The 19,040-nt window shown below is 36.0% G+C and overlaps 2 protein-coding genes and 1 long non-coding RNA gene across 3 annotated transcripts; all 3 read right to left on the bottom strand.

Moving 5' to 3' along the window:
- Window positions 1-941: 941 nt before the first annotated feature.
- Window positions 942-2,001, bottom strand: LOC140889003 (uncharacterized). Its single transcript, XM_073296696.1, has 2 exons — window positions 1,639-2,001; window positions 942-1,517 (listed from the first exon to the last, which is right to left on the bottom strand). The coding sequence occupies exons 1-2, from the start codon at window positions 1,999-2,001 to the stop codon at window positions 942-944; spliced, it is 939 nt and encodes a 312-aa protein (XP_073152797.1).
- Window positions 2,002-10,546: 8,545 nt separating this feature from the next.
- Window positions 10,547-13,766, bottom strand: LOC140891837 (uncharacterized). The gene is made up of 3 exons (XR_012152613.1): window positions 11,389-13,766; window positions 11,253-11,284; window positions 10,547-10,805 (listed from the first exon to the last, which is right to left on the bottom strand). It is a non-coding gene; the product is annotated as an uncharacterized lncRNA (long non-coding RNA).
- Window positions 13,767-14,728: 962 nt separating this feature from the next.
- LOC140889002 (agamous-like MADS-box protein AGL80) lies at window positions 14,729-15,397 on the bottom strand. Its single transcript, XM_073296695.1, has one exon. The coding sequence runs from the start codon at window positions 15,395-15,397 to the stop codon at window positions 14,729-14,731; it is 669 nt and encodes a 222-aa protein (XP_073152796.1).
- Between the last annotated feature and the right edge of the window lie 3,643 nt (window positions 15,398-19,040).

Here is a 19,040-nt window from a genome sequence, read left to right as displayed (position 1 = left end):
ATTTGAGACAATATATGTTGCTTTGTTTGGTGAACCCTGGTTATTCCACAGAGCTTTTCCTTATTCGCATGTGATTATTTGAGGCAATTTATGTTACTTTGTTTGGTGAACCCTGGTTATTCCAAAGCAGTCCAAGGATTGGTTGTCTAACAAAACGTTTTATTTTGGCATTGTTATGATACGAATGGTTATACTCAATGGAATATCATATTGCATTAATCCATAATTTTTATTGCTTGAACAACTCACAACCTAAGATTTCAAGTGACAATGGGCTATAACATAGAAGAAACAAATATTTAGCACTGGATGGCCTCGAGATCATGTATTGGAAAAATTAATGTTTATGGGATGCATTGATTTGTACAAATAATTTACTTCTTTCTATTTAATTTTGTTATCGATATGTAATTAGTCTTAAGTTTTGTAAAATATTTTTCTTCTTTCTATTTCATTTTGTTATAATATGTAATTAGGCTTAGTTCTTTAGACACCAATGTAATCATCGAACGGTCAATGTAACTAGTGGCATTAGACGGAACTTGGATTCGTGAAAATGCTTTTGAGGTGAATAATATGATTATAAAAGTATCACATGAATTGAAAATTTTCATGTGTCACTGTAATTCATATAATTCGAAATAGTAGCAAGTTGGAAAATTAATAATATAAATTCTAATGGTGGTATGTAAAAGAGTGCGATAGAATAAATTAGACGTACTAATTGTACTTTCCAAAAGATTACAAAGACATTCCACAACACAAAAGGCCCACCCTTCAGGGACAAATACTTCACAAGGAAGACTTGTGGTCCTAACATAACTATGCATACTATGTCATCAAATCTCTCCACTGTCAAAACACATTTAGATCCGTACTTACATGTGCATTATACAAAAAAAGTGGAGTAGAATGTGAACATAACCACAACACCCACAACACTAGCCTTGCATCTTCATAATCCTCTTGACGAACAACGGTTTTTCATCATCTTCAAGGCTGAAAAATAGTGCTAACTTTTTCGGATTTTCGACCAAAATCTCAGCAGCAATTTGTTTCTCTTCACGAGTCAGGCCAGGAATTGTCTGAAGCACAGCTAGAACATCCTTTGAAACAGGCATAGAAATTTCGTAGTCTTGACTCAGACGTTTACCTAGATCAGCAATAGCTTCCTTTGTGACGACAGTAAATTCCTTGATGGCATCAACAAACAGTTCTTCCCCTTCAATAGGATGCTTTCGTTTCTTTGAAGTGGCCTTCTTACTGGTTGATGTAGTGAATGAAGGTGGATTTGCAACTGAGTTAGATTCACTTCCCCCCTCCATCTCATTTAACAAGTGCTCGAATCCAACGTTCATTTCAGCAATGACATCCTCAGGAACATTTAGCACTTGTTGAACAGCAGCAGTGAAACTTGACAAACGTTGTCCATTGGCACGATCATAGCCAAATATTTCACACCAATCTGCAAAATATGGCCATGACTTGTAACGCCATGTACGAACATTAGGATCAGTCTGCATAAAAAGTGACAAATTATGGACTTCAACAATTACAACTCAAAGAACCATGGGACAAAAAAAATCAAACACTTTTATCTACCAAACTCAAGCATTTTATGAATGAATATGCCTTTACCTTTACAAAGCCTTCCCATGCTTCATCAGTTGACTCTATCATTTTTTTAGTCTCGTTCCACCCTATTCCACTTCTACTAAGCAATGTTGCCAATGTGCCATGAGTTTTTTTCCATACATGAATCTTCGAATTTATGTGTGGGCAGCCTCGTAAGTCCGTACCTGGGAATATGGTCATTAATCTTTTCTCTAAGAAATTCAAGTAACCACATCTGAAACCGTTCTCACTCTTCCATCCACCAGTAATTGCTTCTTTCAATGACTGGATCAACACTTCTTCCTCACCTGAAGTCCACACTCGCCTTCCTTTGTCAGATTTCTTCCCCTTGTCCCCCACTGTATTGCTAGATGCTCCAAATTCCATGATAACTGATTTAGAACACTGCAAAATCTTAAGAAATTACCAAAATTAAGAATACAAAACGTAACTTCAATAAATGGTATAAATAAACAACAATAGAATTTATATTACATACAAAAACGGAAGCATACATCAACTACGAAGAAAAATAATGAAAACATGACAATCAAAAAATACATGAGAGGACCGCATCACACATTGAATGAAGTTAAAAAACTAATATGAAAAAATATTGCATAAGCAGGTCACCATGTGATGAACATAGGTCACGCACACACAAACTAGGCTTCACAAATATATTACAATTTACGTACTCAAAATAGTTATATCTAAATTATTATACTAATTATTATACATCGACAATGCAAGGTTTTCTCTCCACAAATCCCAAGATGAGGATGACTCAATGTTATCAATAAAATCCTCCTCAACATCTTCTACCACACCACGAAGTGCATCATCAACTCCTTCTAGTGGGTCTTCATGCATTTCAAACCTTATGAAATTATGTAAGTGCATACATGCTAATATGATATGATTTTGGACATCCAAAGGGTAGAATGTTGGGCTCCTAAGTACTGCCCAACGTCTCTTCAACAAACCAAACGCTCGTTCAATGACATTACGTGCACGACAATGTTTTGAGTTGTAGTATTCCTTGTAGTTTAGTGAACCTCCAGTTGCCCAGTCATGAAGATGATATCTTGTCTCCTAAATGGTGTTAGAAATCCTTCCACATTTGCGTATCCATTATCACAAAGGTAGTAACTACCTGCAATGATAAAATACAGGGCTAAATCCAACATATATATGCAAAAAAATTAACATATAAAAACTCAAAAAAATAAATTTTTATTAGCTGCTAAATTGTATTAAACACACATCATCATTCACATAATTTAGTGGATAGTTTAATTTAATAAAATAAAAACTAACCTACCTCTCGGGATTTTTAACCCATCTTCTCGGTGAATTGCATCACGAAGAACCCTTGCATCTGCAGCTGATCCTTCCCAACCTACTAAAGAATATATAAAATTCATCTTCATTTCACAAAAAGCCAATACATTGATAGCCGTTGTTCCTTTCCTTGTTCGGTATCTTGGCTTATCTTTATTTGATACTTGAACAGTCACATATGTACCATCCAACGCGCCAAGACAGCCCTATGATGATTAATATTACAAATCAGTTTTATGAATTTTATAAAACAGCAAAAATTAATGAATACCTAATACCAAAGTTAAATGGTAATTTGAAAAATGATACATTGTAATTTAATAAGCACGAGTCTATTTACCTTAAACCATTTCCACGTTTCGTTTGAGCAGTCATCAGCAACAGGAGTTGGCTTAACAACTGTGGGGCCTCGGGTTGCTAATCTCAAATCTTAAGGGCAATTAATGAATAAGCAATCACCAAGCATCCGAAGCTGTAACAAACGAAATTTTTTTTTTTTTAAAATAGGCTGCGCTCGAGCGGCTGAAAAGCGCCGCTCGGGCGCGCCATGCTCAAATCGAAGAGCAACTTTCTTCCCCGGGCCGCGCTCGGGCTGCTGTTTTCTGCAGCTCGGGCGCTGCCCTGGACAGCTTCTTGCCCAAAAATTTTCAGCTTCCAAACCTGATGTTTTGATATGAACACAAGCTTATACATATAAACAGTGTCCCAAGCAAGTATACATTCATTTTATTACATCAACCAAGTCGCTAAAGAACGATAACCGACCCAAACTATCTCAAATTTCATACATGTATTCCAAAACCAACAAGTTCTAAGGTTCCTTGCTTCTAACATTCAAAACATCATCTACAACCCGAGTCCTCACGTGCTAGACTCTCTCCCAGCTGTCAATGACGTCGATGATCAGCTCCTGCCCTCTCTGTTGTCATGCACACATACAAAACAAGATAACAGCCGGATAACTTCGGTGAGATACAATTCTCAGTATAACCAACATATTGAAAGCGTTAAATAAATCATATCGACTCTATTTAAAACTCAACTCAACAAATAGAGTACTCAAATGCTTTAACTACGAATTGATTCATATAACTTCGAAGCCATCAAGATTCATAAATGATCTTGACATGGATATCCATCTAACGAATTCGTAAACGACTCGCAAATAAGGTTAACCGCAACCTTGGCTTAGAATCAATTCGATATAAAATCATATCAACTCAAATTTAAAGATCCACTACCTGAGATGGATCGAAAACACCACAATCAAATCAAAACATAAACAAATATGTGATTTTTGCGGGCCAACTCAAAGATAATCGTTCTTGAGTTTCAAAGTCCCTACTTCACGATGTCGTCATTATACCTTCATTTATCGAGGTTCTGAACTCTTCAAATCTGCGAGATATAATCAAAATACATATATCAAACTTCATATCAATCTATCAGTTCAGAAACGAGTCAAAACCATCAAGAATTCATCAATCAATCGCATTTCAAACCTCAACTCTTTCTTCATTCGTTCAAGTCGGCGTCCTGTGTCGTTTATCATTCAAACTCAACTGAAACTGAATAAGAAAAATACTATAACATTCATAACATCTCAATAACAAGTTCAACTCAGAATTCGGCTATCAAAATAGGTCCAAAACTCGATTAAACGACGTAGCGATTCCAAATCGGTAACCGACGTAATCCCGACTTTGAAACTTGTAACTCAAACTCATATATCAGCATATATTTTATCAAATTCAATAGCATAAAATCATAACAACAGCTATAATCATCGATATACATGCTACAAATCATAATCAATCCCTTCAATCATCCAACTTTGATCCGGTGTCGAAACTAGATGCAATACAAATTGCAAAACATGATTGAAAACTCAATATATGATATCTGTCAATTTTCGAAATTCAAACCATGCTAAAAGATATAAAATCTTACACCAAATCAAAGCCCTTGTCGTAAAGATTCCAGAACACTTTTCGGAATCGAAATCAGATACCCGGTTCAAAAGTTACATGGTTTTGAAGATCAAAAACTCAAAAAAAAATGAAAGCTAGAAATCGAGCTCTCTGTTCTTAGCTTCAAAATTCTGAACAAAATTCCATGCTTACACGTTGCATAAGCTGACTCTTACACTTAAAATCTGATAAGTTATAAGAGAATTGCAATTTGGTCCCTCAACTCTTCAATAATTGTAATTTGGTCCTCGGCCATTATTTTAATTCAATTTCAATCCTAAATAATTTAAGAATATTAGAATTTAAATCAAAACTCTAAATATTCCCAAATTAAATATACTCGGATTAAAACTAAATAAATTCGGATTAATCTCTAATTAATCCCGGGCCTTACATTTCTCCCCCACTAAGACATGAGTTCGTCCTCGAATTCATAAACAGTATAGATATGCAGTCCGCATGCTCATAAGAATAAAGAATAACTGAAAACTGAATAAAAACTCACATCAATGAAATAAGTAAGGAAATCGTTGCTTCATATCTTCTTCGACTTTCCAGGTTGCTTCTTCAACTCCGTGTCTACTCCATTGAATCTTCACCAATGGAATGGTCTTCGTTCGGAGTTGCTTCGTCTTTTTATCAAGAACCTGAATTGGTTGCTCGAAATAACTAAGAGTGTCATCCAATTCAGCTTCATCGGACTGAATCACATGAGATGCATCAGATATGTACTTCCTCAACATCGATACATGAAAGACATCATGTATTCCAGATAAAGACATAGGAAGAGCGAGTCGATAAGCTAGATTGCCTATCTTCTCGAGAATCTCATACGGCCCAATATACCTCGGAGATAACTTCCCTCGTTTTCCAAATCGAATGGTGCCTCTGAATGGTGAAATCTTCAGAAACACTCTATCTCCCTGATCAAATGATAACGGCCGTCGTCGTACATTCGCATATCTGGTTTGTCTGTGCTGTGCTGTTCTTATTCTCTGTTGTATCAGTTTCACCTTTTCAGTCATCTGTCTGATCATATCTGGCCCTAACTCAGGTACCTCAGAAACATCATCCCAATACAAAGGCGATCGACACTTCTTCCCATATAACGCTTCGAATGGTGCCATCTCTATACTCGTCTGATAACTGTTATTATAAGAAAATTCCACGAGTGGTATAGAATTTTTCCATGTAACACCAAAATCAAGTACTACAGCTCTAAGCATATCCTCAAGCGTCTGAATTGTTCGTTCAGATTGACCGTCGGTTTGAGGATGGCAAGCAGTACTCAAATGTAAACGCGTACATAGAGCTTCCTGTAGGCTATGCCAAAAGTGCGAAGTAAACCTCGGATCTCGGTCAGATACAATCGACTTTGGCACACCGTGTAGTCTTACCACTTCTCGAATATAGAGATCCGCCATTTGATCATGACGATAAGTCATTCGATAAGGAATAAAGCACGCAGATTTCGTCAACCTGTCGATGATCACCCAAACAGCATCGCATCCTCGAGATGATCGCAGTAACTTCGTTACAAAGTCCATGGAAATGTGATCCCATTTCCATTCAGGAATTGATAAACTCTGTAATAAGCCACCCGGTTTCTTTCTTTCAGCTTTCACCTGTTGGCAATTCAAACATTTAGATACAAATTCAGTCACATCAGACTTCATTTGCTTCCACCAGTACTGACTCTTCAAGTCATTGTACATCTTTCTGCCTCCAGGGTGTACACTAAAGCGACTACAATGAGCTTCTTTCAGTATATTCTGTCTCAAATCTATAATATTAGGAACAACTATTCGGTTATTTACATACAAGATATCGTCATCACTAACCTTGTACTCAGACTGATGTCCTGATTTGATCATTTCAATCGATTTCTGTATACTCTGATCAGCTTTCTGTGCTTCTTTGATACGAATCAATAACTCTGGCTCAGCACTAATTGTATACACTCTCATTGGCCTTCTATCTGTCTCAAATACATACCCAGAAACACAACAATTCTCAATCAAACTAGATACACCTATAGTAGATAAAGATAGAGCACATACTTTTCTACTTAGGGCATCTGCTGCTGCGTTAGATTTTCCCGGATAGTATTTGATTTCACAATCAAAATCCTTCAATAAATCAAGCCATCGTCGTTGTCTCATGTTCAATTCAGATTGTGAGAATAGATACTTCAGACTTTTATGATCAGAAAAGATTTCAAACTTCTCGCCGTATAAATAATGTCTCCAAATCTTCAATGCAAAAACGATAGCAGCCAATTCAAGATCATGAATCAGATACCTAATCTCATGTGGTTTCAGTTGTCGAGAAGCATAAGCAACAACATGTCCTTTCTGCATTAAAATACATCCCAAACCCTGGTGAGAAGCATCACAATAAACAACAAAATCACCAGTACCTTTAGGGATTGTCAACACTGGCGCAGTAGTCAATCTCTTTTTCAGTTCAACAAAACTCCTTTCACATGCCTCAGACCAAACAAATGGTGCATTCTTCTGTGTAAGCTGTGTAATAGGCTTCGCTATAGATGAAAAATCTCGAATGAATCGACGATAATAACCAGCTAAGCCCATAAAACTTCGAATTTCTGGTACAGACGTCGGTCTTTGCCAACTGATCACAGCTTCTACTTTGCTTGGATCCACTGATATACCATCTCCTGATATTATATGGCCAAGAAACACGACTTGCTGCAACCAAAACTCACATTTGGATAACTTGGCATATAATTTTTCTTCTCGTAACGTTCTCAATACAATTCGGAGATGATCAGTATGTTCACACATGTTCTTAGAATAAATCAAGATATCATCGATAAATATGATCACGAAATCATCTAGATATCTTTGAAATACCCTATTCATCAATCCCATAAACACTGCTGGTGCATTCGTTAGATCAAAAGGCATGACTATGAATTCATAATGACCATACCTGGTTCTAAATGCAGTCTTAGGAATATCTTCGTCTCTAACCCTCAGTTGATGATATCCGGATCGCAAATCAATCTTCGAATATACTGACGATCCCTGCAATTGATCAAATAAATCATCGATACGAGGTAAAGGATAGCGATTCTTTACCATTGCTTTGTTCAATTGCCGGTAGTCAATACATAGTCTCATCGATCCGTCCTTCTTTCTAGCAAACAATACTGGAGCACCCCAAGGAGAGACGCTCGGTCTGATATAACCCTTGGCTAACAAATCTTCGAGTTGGTCTTTCAGTTCTTTCAATTCAATCGGTGTCATACGGTAAGGTGCTTTTGATATCGGCTGTGTACCTGGCATCAATTCAATACTGAAATCTACCTCTCGATACGGTGGCAGTCCTGGAATCTCATCAGGGAATACATCTGCAAACTCACTCACCACCGGTATATCAGTCAGTGTCGGACTAGTCTTCAATACATCAACAGCATAGATCAGAAATCCCTCTGCTCCTTTCTGTAACAACTCAGTCATAGCAATAACAGATATCAATGGAATTTTAGATCTTGATCCCTTACCATAAAATTTCCATTCATCAGCCATATCAGGTCTGAACTTCACAACTTCTGAAAACAGTCTACTGTAGCTCTGTACTTGGTTAGTATATCAATACCGATTATGCAATCAAAATCAGACAAACCGAGTATAATACAATCAAGCTCAATCTCATGCCCCTCACACTGTAATATATAATTTCGTACAGACTTCACTGATACAATACCTCGACCCAGAGGTGATGAAATAGATACAACAGTAGCTAAGGGCTCAACAGGTAATGAATGCAATGCAACAAACTGCTCAGATATAAAAGTATGCAACGCACCAGTATCAAATAAGACATAAGCAGGATAACCATAAAGAGAACAGTTACCTGCAATCACATCATCTGGTGCTGCTTGTGCTTGCTCCTCAGTCAATGCAAACACCCTTGCTTGTTGCCTTGGAGGTTGATTCACCGTCTGACCTCCTCCTCTACTCGGTGCGGCAGGCTGTGGTTAAAAAGAGTGAACTGAATATGTAGATTGACCCATCGGTCTCGATGCTCCTACACCCTGTGCACCTTCAGATCCTCATTGTGGACACATTCTTGCAAAGTGTCCCATCTTGTTGCAAATGTGGCAGCTACCAAATACACCTCGGCATTGTTCATCAGTATGGCGACCTCCACATTTGGTGCAATATACATCAGACTTCTGTCCAGCTCTAGACTGTCGAGATCCACTAGAACTAGAAGAGCTACCACCACCTGATCTCTTGAACTGTTTGCTCTTACCCTTGAAGAAATTTTTCTTTCCACTGCTGCTACCTCCAGCTTCAAATCGAGGTGGCTGTGGAATCTGTGGCTGTTCTTGTGGTTGTCTCACTGGCTGTGGCACAAACTGTGCTTCTCGTTGTTTTAGTATCCCTGCTTCAGTCCCCTTTACTCGATTCAGAGCATCAGCAAAGGTATTCGGGCTTCCCGAATTCACCAGTGTAAACACCTCAGGATTCAAGCCATTGATGACTTGATCGGCTTGAGCTTCGTCACTAACAGCGATATGTGGTGCAAAATTCAACAGACTAGTGAATTTGGCAACATATTCTTCAATATTCAATTGTCCCTGTTGCAAACTTGCAAACTCTGCTCCTTTGTCCTTGCGATAAGACATAGGAAAGAAACGCTGATAGAAAGCAGTTCGAAATACAGACCAGGTAATAACAGTACCTTGGTTTTTCAGTGCTCTCTTCGTCGCTATCCACCAACTCTTGGCAAGGCCATGCAGTTGATGAATTATCAGTCTCACACGACGATCATCTGTATAGTCAATGGACTCAAATAACTGCTCAATATCTTCCAGCCAGTTCTCACATTCTATAGCATTCTCTGTTCCTTGCAACTTTGGTGGTTTAAATGACTAGAATCATTTCAGAAGTTTCTCCATCGGATTAGCATCGCTGAACTCGTCAGTAGACGTACTACCCTGTCCATGTTCGGACACTGTCACTGGGACCTGTGCAGCATTTGTCTGTTCAGGCTGATTCGTAGCCAATGTCTGCCTAACTCTCGGTGCTGGTCGGGGAGACATATCTGATAATCAAACACATTAGTGTACAGTTCATCATATCATAACACATTTCTGTTTCAGTTCCTCAATGCCTTCTCAAAAGATCGAATCTGATTCAGTCGTATTATTACATGCTTCCAATAATATCAGATAACGGATAGCGTGCAATTCTTAAAGCTGTAAATCAAGTCAGATAATAAAAATGCTTCAAGAATACTTAAATCAGAGTAAAAGACTCGATCTACCCCACTCATCTAGTCATAGTCCGAGAAACTTAACGCTCTGAGACCACCTGTTGTGGGGCCTCGGGTTGCTAATCTCAAATCTTAAGGGCAATTAATGAATAAGCAATCACCAAGCATCCGAAGCTGTAACAAACGAAAAAAAAAAATTTTTTAAAAAAAAATAGGCTGCGCTCGAGCGGCTGAAAAGCGCCGCTCGGGCGCGCCATGCTCAAATCGAAGAGCAACTTTCTGCCCCGGGCCGCGCTTGGGCTGCTGTTTTCTGCAGCTCGGGCGCTGCCCTGGACAGCTTCTTGCCCGAAAATTTACAGCTTCCAAACCTGATGTTTTGATATGAACACAAGCTTATACATATAAACAGTGTCCCAAGCAAGTATACATGAATTTTATTACATCAACCAAGTCGCTAAAGAATGATAACCGACCCAAACTATCTCAAATTTCATACATGTATTTCAAAACCAACAATTTCTAAGGTTCCTTGCTTCTAACATTCAAAACATCATCTACAACCCGAGTCCTCACGTGCTAGACTCTCTCCCAGCTATCAATGACGTCGATGATCAGCTCCTGCCCTCTCTGTTGTCATGAACACATACAAAACAAGACAACAGCCGGATAACTCCGGTGAGATACAATTCTCAGTATAACCAACATATTGAAAGCGTTAAATAAATCATATCGACTCTATTTGAAACTCAACTCAACAAATAGAGTACTCAAACGCTTTAACTACGAATTGATTCATATAACTTCGAAGCCATCAAGATTCATAAATGATCTTGACATGGATATCCATCTAACGAATTCGTAAACGACTCGCAAATAAGGTTAACCGCAACCTTGGCTTAGAATCAATTCGATATAACATCATATCAACTCAAATTTAAAGATCCACTACCTGAGATGGATCGACAACACCACAATCAAATCAAAACATAAACAAATATGTGATTTTTGCGGGCCAACTCAAAGATAATTGTTCTTGAGTTTCAAAGTCCCTACTTCGCGATGTCGTCATTATACCTTCAGTTATCGAGGTTCTGAACTCTTCAAATCTGCGAGATATAATCAAAATACATATATCAAACTTCATATCAATCTATCAGTTCAGAAACGAGTCAAAACCATCAAGAATTCATCAATCAATCGCATTTCAAACCTCAACTCTTTCTTCGTTCGTTCAAGTCGGCGTCCTGTGTCGTTTATCGTTCAAACTCAACTGAAACTGAATAAGAAAAATACTATAACATTCATAACATCTCAATAACAACTTCAACTCAGAATTCGGCTATCAAAACAGTTCCAAAACTCGATTAAACGACATAGCGATTCCAAATCGGTAACCGACGTAATCCTGACTTCGAAACTTGTAACTCAAACTCATATATCAGAATATATTTTATCAAATTCAATAGCATAAAATCATAACAGCAGCTATATTCATCGATATACATGCTACAAATCATAATCAATCCCTTCAATCATCCAACTTTGATCCGGTGTCGAAACTAGACGCAATACAAATTGCAAAACATGATTGAAAACTCAATATCTGATATCTGTCAATTTTCGAAATTCAAACCATGCTAAAAGATATAAAATCTTACACCAAATCGAAGCCCTTGTCGTAAGGATTCCAGAACACTTTTCGGAATCTAAATCAGATACCCGGTTCAAAAGTTACATGGTTTTGAAGATCAAAAACTCAAAAAAAAATGAAAGCTAGAAATCGAGCTCTCTGTTCTTAGCTTCAAAATTCTGAACAAAATTCCATGCTTACACGTTGCATAAGCTGACTCTTACACTTAAAATCTGATAAGTTATAAGAGAATTTCAATTTGGTCCCTCAACTCTTCAATAATTGCAATTTGGTCCTCGGCCCTTATTTTAATTCAATTTCAATCCTAAATAATTTAAGAATATTAGAATTTAAATCAAAACTCTAAATATTTCCAAATTAAATATACTCGGATTAAAACTAAATAAATTCGGATTAATCTCTAATTAATCCCGGGCCTTACAACAACGAGTAGTGGATGCAATTTCAGAACACCTTTTAGTACCTCATGGAAATAAATACTAACTGAATGTCCACTACGTACAAAGTTGTGACCAATAACTCTATTTTTCTTATGGTGTGCTAAAATAGACAAAAACATGGCAACATTTTCCTCAACTCGTGTGTATCTAGACTCTACTATCCCACCTACATGGTTTAGTAGGTAACATAGACGTGCAAATGCATTACGAGTCATTCTTAAATTAACAAGACACTCGAAGTCTCCTAAGTCAAATATCCTTTGTAAATAGCTCATTCTTGCATTTATTCTTTCTGGCTCGTTTAGTCGCACACGTATTCTTCGCTGCCTACGTCTTTTTTTTATACAAACTTGATATAGAAACGTGTTACAATGGTTAAAAACACATAAGAAGAACTCAGAATTTTTTTTAGCACTAAAAACTCTTGCACATATCCATCCCCTTCAGCCATGACGGAGAAAACACTGTCATATCATAAAATATTCAAAAAACCAATAGAATTTATATTTAAAATCCAAAAGTACACATGGTTACCGCTTGGAAGCATATATATCATCGAGAATTTATATTTAAAATCCAAAAGTACACATGGTTACCGCTTGAAAGAATATATATCATCAGACAGTTCTTTTAGACATATCTTTCAAAAATGGATGGAACAAAATGTCATTATTCATAAAGCTCAAATATCACATCATTCAATAAAATTTCTATAGAACAAATTGTTCACTTCATAACAAAGTTACACATCAGTACAATAATAAATTCTTGCAGCAGCTAATGTAGTCATAAACATCGATCCGCACACCAAAAACTTCCATGTTAATAAAATGATGAAGGTAATTAATAATAAACATTTCTAATAGAGAAGGTCTATATTGGTGGTAGCATGTGGGAATAATATTGTTCAATTATGAATTTTACACTATTTTTGGAACTTCCTTCATTACTATGTCAATAAAAATTCAATAACCCTGATCAGAAACAAAATATAATAAACAAAATTCAAATTATAATTTTTTATGGGAAAAAATTCCACAGTGTAGCTGCTTTGCTGCAAAATTACAGTTCTAAAATGAATTTATTGTCAACATCGTTAATGGGTATGAACAAACATTTTCGTAACAGGGGAAAAGAAAACGAACTAGACAAATATTTCTATAACAGATAATTAAAATTCAGAACTTGGGTACATTCTTACGAATTTCACAAGAACTGTAGACAGAAGAAGATCAGTATGGCTACTTTCTTGTACACTTCAGAAATCAAGAGCTTTCGATGTGTTTATCCCTCGCTCCAAGCTATTTCTTCAACCATGGTGGCTGCCGACATCGCGCATTTGACCCGTTCTTATGAGTGAGAACCAAGAACCTAGGGTTATCTTCAAATACCCGGGGCAATTTGGTCAAATAAATCGCTCATCTATAACACTGTTTCAATTATGAGAAGTCATCTCGCTTGGGAAGAGGGATGTCTCCTGAGTAGAAAACAGTGTTTTCATACGGGCCCTATCAGGCCCATGGATAAGTCAAAGGAGACAAATAAATGAGAAGAACAGTGGATGATAAATGATATATCATGTCATCCTTCACTCATCATGCGAAACAAACAGGACCTAAGTGAATTGACATTGGGACTAGTAAAAAATTGTTGAAAAAGTTTATGATAACAGAGAGATTTAAAAAATGAGTGAGGTTTTTAACATTTCATGTGAAAGTGACGTACCAAATCATACATCTCTAAAGAGAGGTTTACTGCAACAGATCCCTTAGTGATATATACTCAACATGTCGTTATTGTTCATTACTTCTGAATCCAAAGCAATAACTCGACTTTACACATGATTTCATTTCACCTCACAAACAAAAAAAGATTAATTACTGGGAAAAAAATCATTTCATTCTGTATTTTATTAATTATAAGGGTTATTAAATTAATTAACTATTTTCATTGACAAAAATAACTATATTGAATTAATAATTTTAAGTTAAAATAAATTTATTTTGGTTTAAGAGTAGTATAGAATTTCATTCCTGTATTTAGAAATTTTATTAATTCGGTCGATGGATATATAAGCCGTACGCAGATGTATGCTAACTCAAATAAGCTGGCGATTCAGAACTATCAATCATCCTTTGGAATTAACTATTTTCGTTAATAGTAAATCAAAAACCGATATGGAATTAACGATTTTAAGTTTTTTAAAAAAATTTAATTCTAATATTTTTTTTAAGGGTAGTTTTAGAATAGGACATGCATTGAGAAATTTTAAACGCATCAAGAAACAAAAACTTAAATTTCTTCTTAACTTCAAATAATCATGATTAATTTGCATTAAATTGAAAAACTACATCATGTAAACGGAGACTAGAACACAACTACAAATTCAAATATTTGAGATTAATTAAAACTACAAGTAAATAATTAACAACTAGTTGTATTAATTAATGACATTAATATTAGTGACGTTCATCTCCTTTGAATCCCATAAAGCCAGCGACACCTCCAGATTGTTCAGACATCATCAGATGATCATCGAGCCACGTGTCGCTCCAGCTCAACAGATCTTCGAGCGGCGAAAGATTCGGGACTGGAGGAGGCATCACATATGAGCTAGCTAGCTGTTTTTGTTCATGATATTGCTCGCTTGCTAGCTGATCATTATCATATATGATTTTATCCATACTTTCTAGCATTTCATCCGCGAGCGAGTTCATGTTGTTCATATGGATCAAGTCAAGTTGTTCATATGAAATCTTGCCGTTAATAAGTTCATCTGTCACCAACTCACCCTCCAAGATTTCATTTGTCTTCTGTGCTTTGAAGAGATTCTTCGATTCATCGACTACTCTCTGGTCCAAAAATTTGTCATGCGTCACCATTTTCCTATCCCTTTCTACGGAAGAGAAGCTCAAGAATTTGTGCATTCTCTCCATGTAGAGTTCGGGAGAAGGCCAAAGGGTCGCATTGTTCTCGTCTCTTTTGTGTATCACGACCGCCGCGTCGATTCCGCAGAGGATTGACAACTCACTCACTTTTTTCAGCAACCCTTCTGACCGATTCTTGTAAACTTTTTTCCTCTGTTTCTCGTCGGGGATCTTCTCGTGTTTGATTATTTTCTTCGGCATTTTTCTGCTTAATAATAATCTTTGTTTAGTAAGTGATTTTGCACTTGGTCGAATGCCCAAATTTATAAGCCAGAGGCATCTCATAATTTAGTAAGTAAGTTGTCTCATGGTGTTACAATTAAAATCAGATTATGAACATTAAATGGCGTGTGTATTTCATACATTGCATGCGAATGTTGTTGATATGTAGTGACATGAGTATTTTTTTTTATTGTCGTTAGCCATAATAATTGATCTTGATCGATAATTAAATGAAGTGTTGGATAATATTAGCGTAGTGATTATTCATAGCGTACAAGCCTCCGTTGTTAAATTTAATGTCGTAGCACGACATAATCGAAATCAAATAATATAGAGTATTTCACGATACAAATTAAAATAACTCTTTTTTTGACATATATATAAATAAAAAGTAAATTGAATAGTTGTTGAAAAATAAACTCAATCTTTGAAATGTACTCCAAATTTATCAGAATGATTTTTAAAATTTTGAATAAATTGATCTATATGGAATTTCAAACATAATGAGGAAGGAATCAACCACATATGTTGAAGTCAACTTGACATATTAACTTAATACTCGTAATTAGAAAAATTTTTATAAATTTTTGTAATTATAAGATTTTTAGAATTACATATTGGAAAATAGGATGTTTTATACATAATATGCAAGGATCAAAATACAAGTAATTATATTCCGAGTATTTGGTCTAAGTATAATAATTTTTTATTTTTACCACTAACAGTTAATATCTAATTAGTTTTTAAAAATTATTATATTTTTAATTTGCGAGCTCAAATTTTATTCTACTTGTCATTAAGCTGATTTTTCGAGTATCTTTTCTGAAACTACGCGATCGAGTAATATTAATAAACAATTTTTTCATGTTGCATCGACAAGATAATTGGTTGGTGAATATGACCATTTACAAAATTAATATTGATAATCACAAAAGTTACGTTGTCTTCCTCTCGTGACTGGAGTTGACCCGAGGTACAATTTTAGACCCAGAGTAGTCCAAAAATCTCAAGCAGGACATTAGAAGCCAGTTGGGATGTTGTTGATCCTAATATGTTCTTTCCAACGCTCAAGTTAAAGACGGAGGACAATCTAGAGCGGGTTGCGAACGGAGATTTTAAATTATGAGTATAGTAAATGCATAATGATCTTCTCAAACATAGTATTTATAGGAGAAAATACGAGGATCAAACGTGTGAAATAGGGAACCACACACGTCAATTAAGCTCTCCTAATGAAACCCTTCTATATATAGATTGTCATATGCCATTTTCAGCCAGAGCTCTCCATTGGAGCTAACCAATTGTGAGAACCCAAAATTTCAATTTAGCATATTTCAGTTCAGTTCCGTTTAGGAGACTAATTGAGTTAAGTTCAGTTATGCATGTCATTTGAGATGGGTCAATTCAGTAACCCAGCTGCTTCAAAGTTGTACTGACGTATTAGCTCGAGTTTATGACAAATAATGACATTAAATGGAAGCCTAACAATCAGATTTTTGCATATAAATATTAACACTCATATTTGTGGGAGACGACTTTTACATAATTCTCTGCATCTAAACACATAAAATTCGAGTAAGGGAAAATTCTCCTCGGTCACTCAGCCCCTCTCTCAAAATTGTCTAAGTCCTTTTAAAATTAACCCAACCGCATTATAAAAAATAGAATAAAATTTTTCTAAAATTTGTACAGAGACGGGCTCTATATGATGCCTAGAAATTGGCGCTAGGGCACCCAAAAATGGGCACTGAGGCACTGATCGATGATTTTTTTCCCTCTGAAATTACAAAGGGCGCCGGGGCTCCTAAAAATAGGCGCTGATGCCCTTGAACATCGAGTTATTTCTTTATCCTGTGATTTTTTTTTCTATTTTTTGTCATTTTCTATATTTTTTCACACCAAAAAGTATATGTTGCCTAAATTCCTACACACGATGCGAACAAATACTAAGACGCATAATATCACTCGAGAAACGAAAAAATCATATTTCAGTCATATAAAATATAAGTACAGAACTTGCACTTACCAAATTGGCTTTGGAGATAAAAGTTCTTTGAAAAATCACAGTTCAGTTAGGACTTAACATTGCCAAACTGAATCTACTAGCACTTAACTTCACAACTTTGAGCAGTTTGCTAACTGTCAATTTAAAAAAATTAAACTTTTACAATAAAATCCTAAGCACAATATGATCTTTAATGATCAGAATACAAAAATATGAGAACTTTGTGTTTATAAGTTGGGCTATTGAATATTTGGTAGTAAGCGAGGGTTGCCGAAGATGTAGCCAGATCATCCTATATTTATAGGCATTTGTTATAACGGTTTCATAAATTGAATTATATTTGTTTCAAAGATAGTAGTCGTTAAACTTGTGTTGTGCATGTTAACTTGAGTTTTCTGACAATAGTACATTTGGCAGAGCTCGCGGATTTTTCAAATTAAAGTCAATTTTGTACAAAAAAAACTTTATCCGAACCAATTCAGTTGTGTTTAAGATAAACTGATATGCTTAAGAGAATGTCGATTTGGACTAAAGATTTTTCTTTCAGTTTGGTATAGAGTCACGTACAGAAGTCTAATTCAAGGTTTATTCAATTTAGTTGACTAGTCCAGTTTAATTCAATTTTGTAGTCCAGTTGCCATTTCATCAGTTCAGTTGACTTGATATCGGTTTAGTTTAGTCAGTTTTGTCTTAGATAGTTAAATTAAACACCAAAACCCCAAAAATATTTCAAGCATACAAAATTATCAAACTGAAGTAACAACAACAGACAACGTACCGACCATGTTTACATATTAATGTAGCATGGTTCTAGCGAATGAACCATATATATATACCATGTCTTGCTAGCAAACATAAGCTAGACTTTATTACTTATCATATTTAAGAAAGCGTACAGTACTAATTGATTCAGCTGCTTCACTTCTTCATCAGCTAGCAATTAAAGTAGCAAAAGCAAGCGAAGCCAAATCCCCTCCTGTGGCAAGCTCCATGCTGAGCCCTTTCCCAGGTCCTGCATTGCCTGTTGCAATTCTCCGTTCGAATACAAATTCCAGTCCATGTTTGGCTCAACTTCGCGCACAGTCCAGCCGCCTCCGCCCTTTGCATCTCTGTATCGAGATCATATGGCATATATGCAACATATTAAAATTTACGGTCACGAATCTCATCTTGATAACATATATAACTAATTAATATTGTTAAGGCATACATGACAAACTATATATACGAACATATTAAAATTTACGGAATCGCTGCAAGAATATTTTTGCAGAATTATTATTAATATTTATGGAATTATTGTCTCCGTAATGAAGAGAAGAAGATAGCGAACATGTATATAAGAGTAGTGGTGAGTACACACCGTTTGAAGCTACGACAAGAAAGCAAAACAAGATCAGGGCGAAGAAAATGGTGAAGCTGAATCCATATTTAGCCATCTTAATTATTGCAGTAATTATGTATTCTTTAGATTGTTGAAAATGGAGTGAAGCATATATGGTATTTATAGGCCAACAAACCATGTCTCGGTCAAATATCAACAGTACTTTGGTGTTTTGGGTATTTCACGGTTCAATTCCAAATGATGCCGACAAGCCATTTTAGTCCAAACTTTTT

The sequence above is a fragment of the Henckelia pumila genome, chromosome 3 (assembly GCF_033568475.1).
Source record: "Henckelia pumila isolate YLH828 chromosome 3, ASM3356847v2, whole genome shotgun sequence".
Classification (NCBI taxonomy): domain Eukaryota; kingdom Viridiplantae; phylum Streptophyta; class Magnoliopsida; order Lamiales; family Gesneriaceae; genus Henckelia; species Henckelia pumila.
Note: the sequence above shows the minus strand (reverse complement) of the source record. Positions and strands in the feature narration are given on the sequence as shown.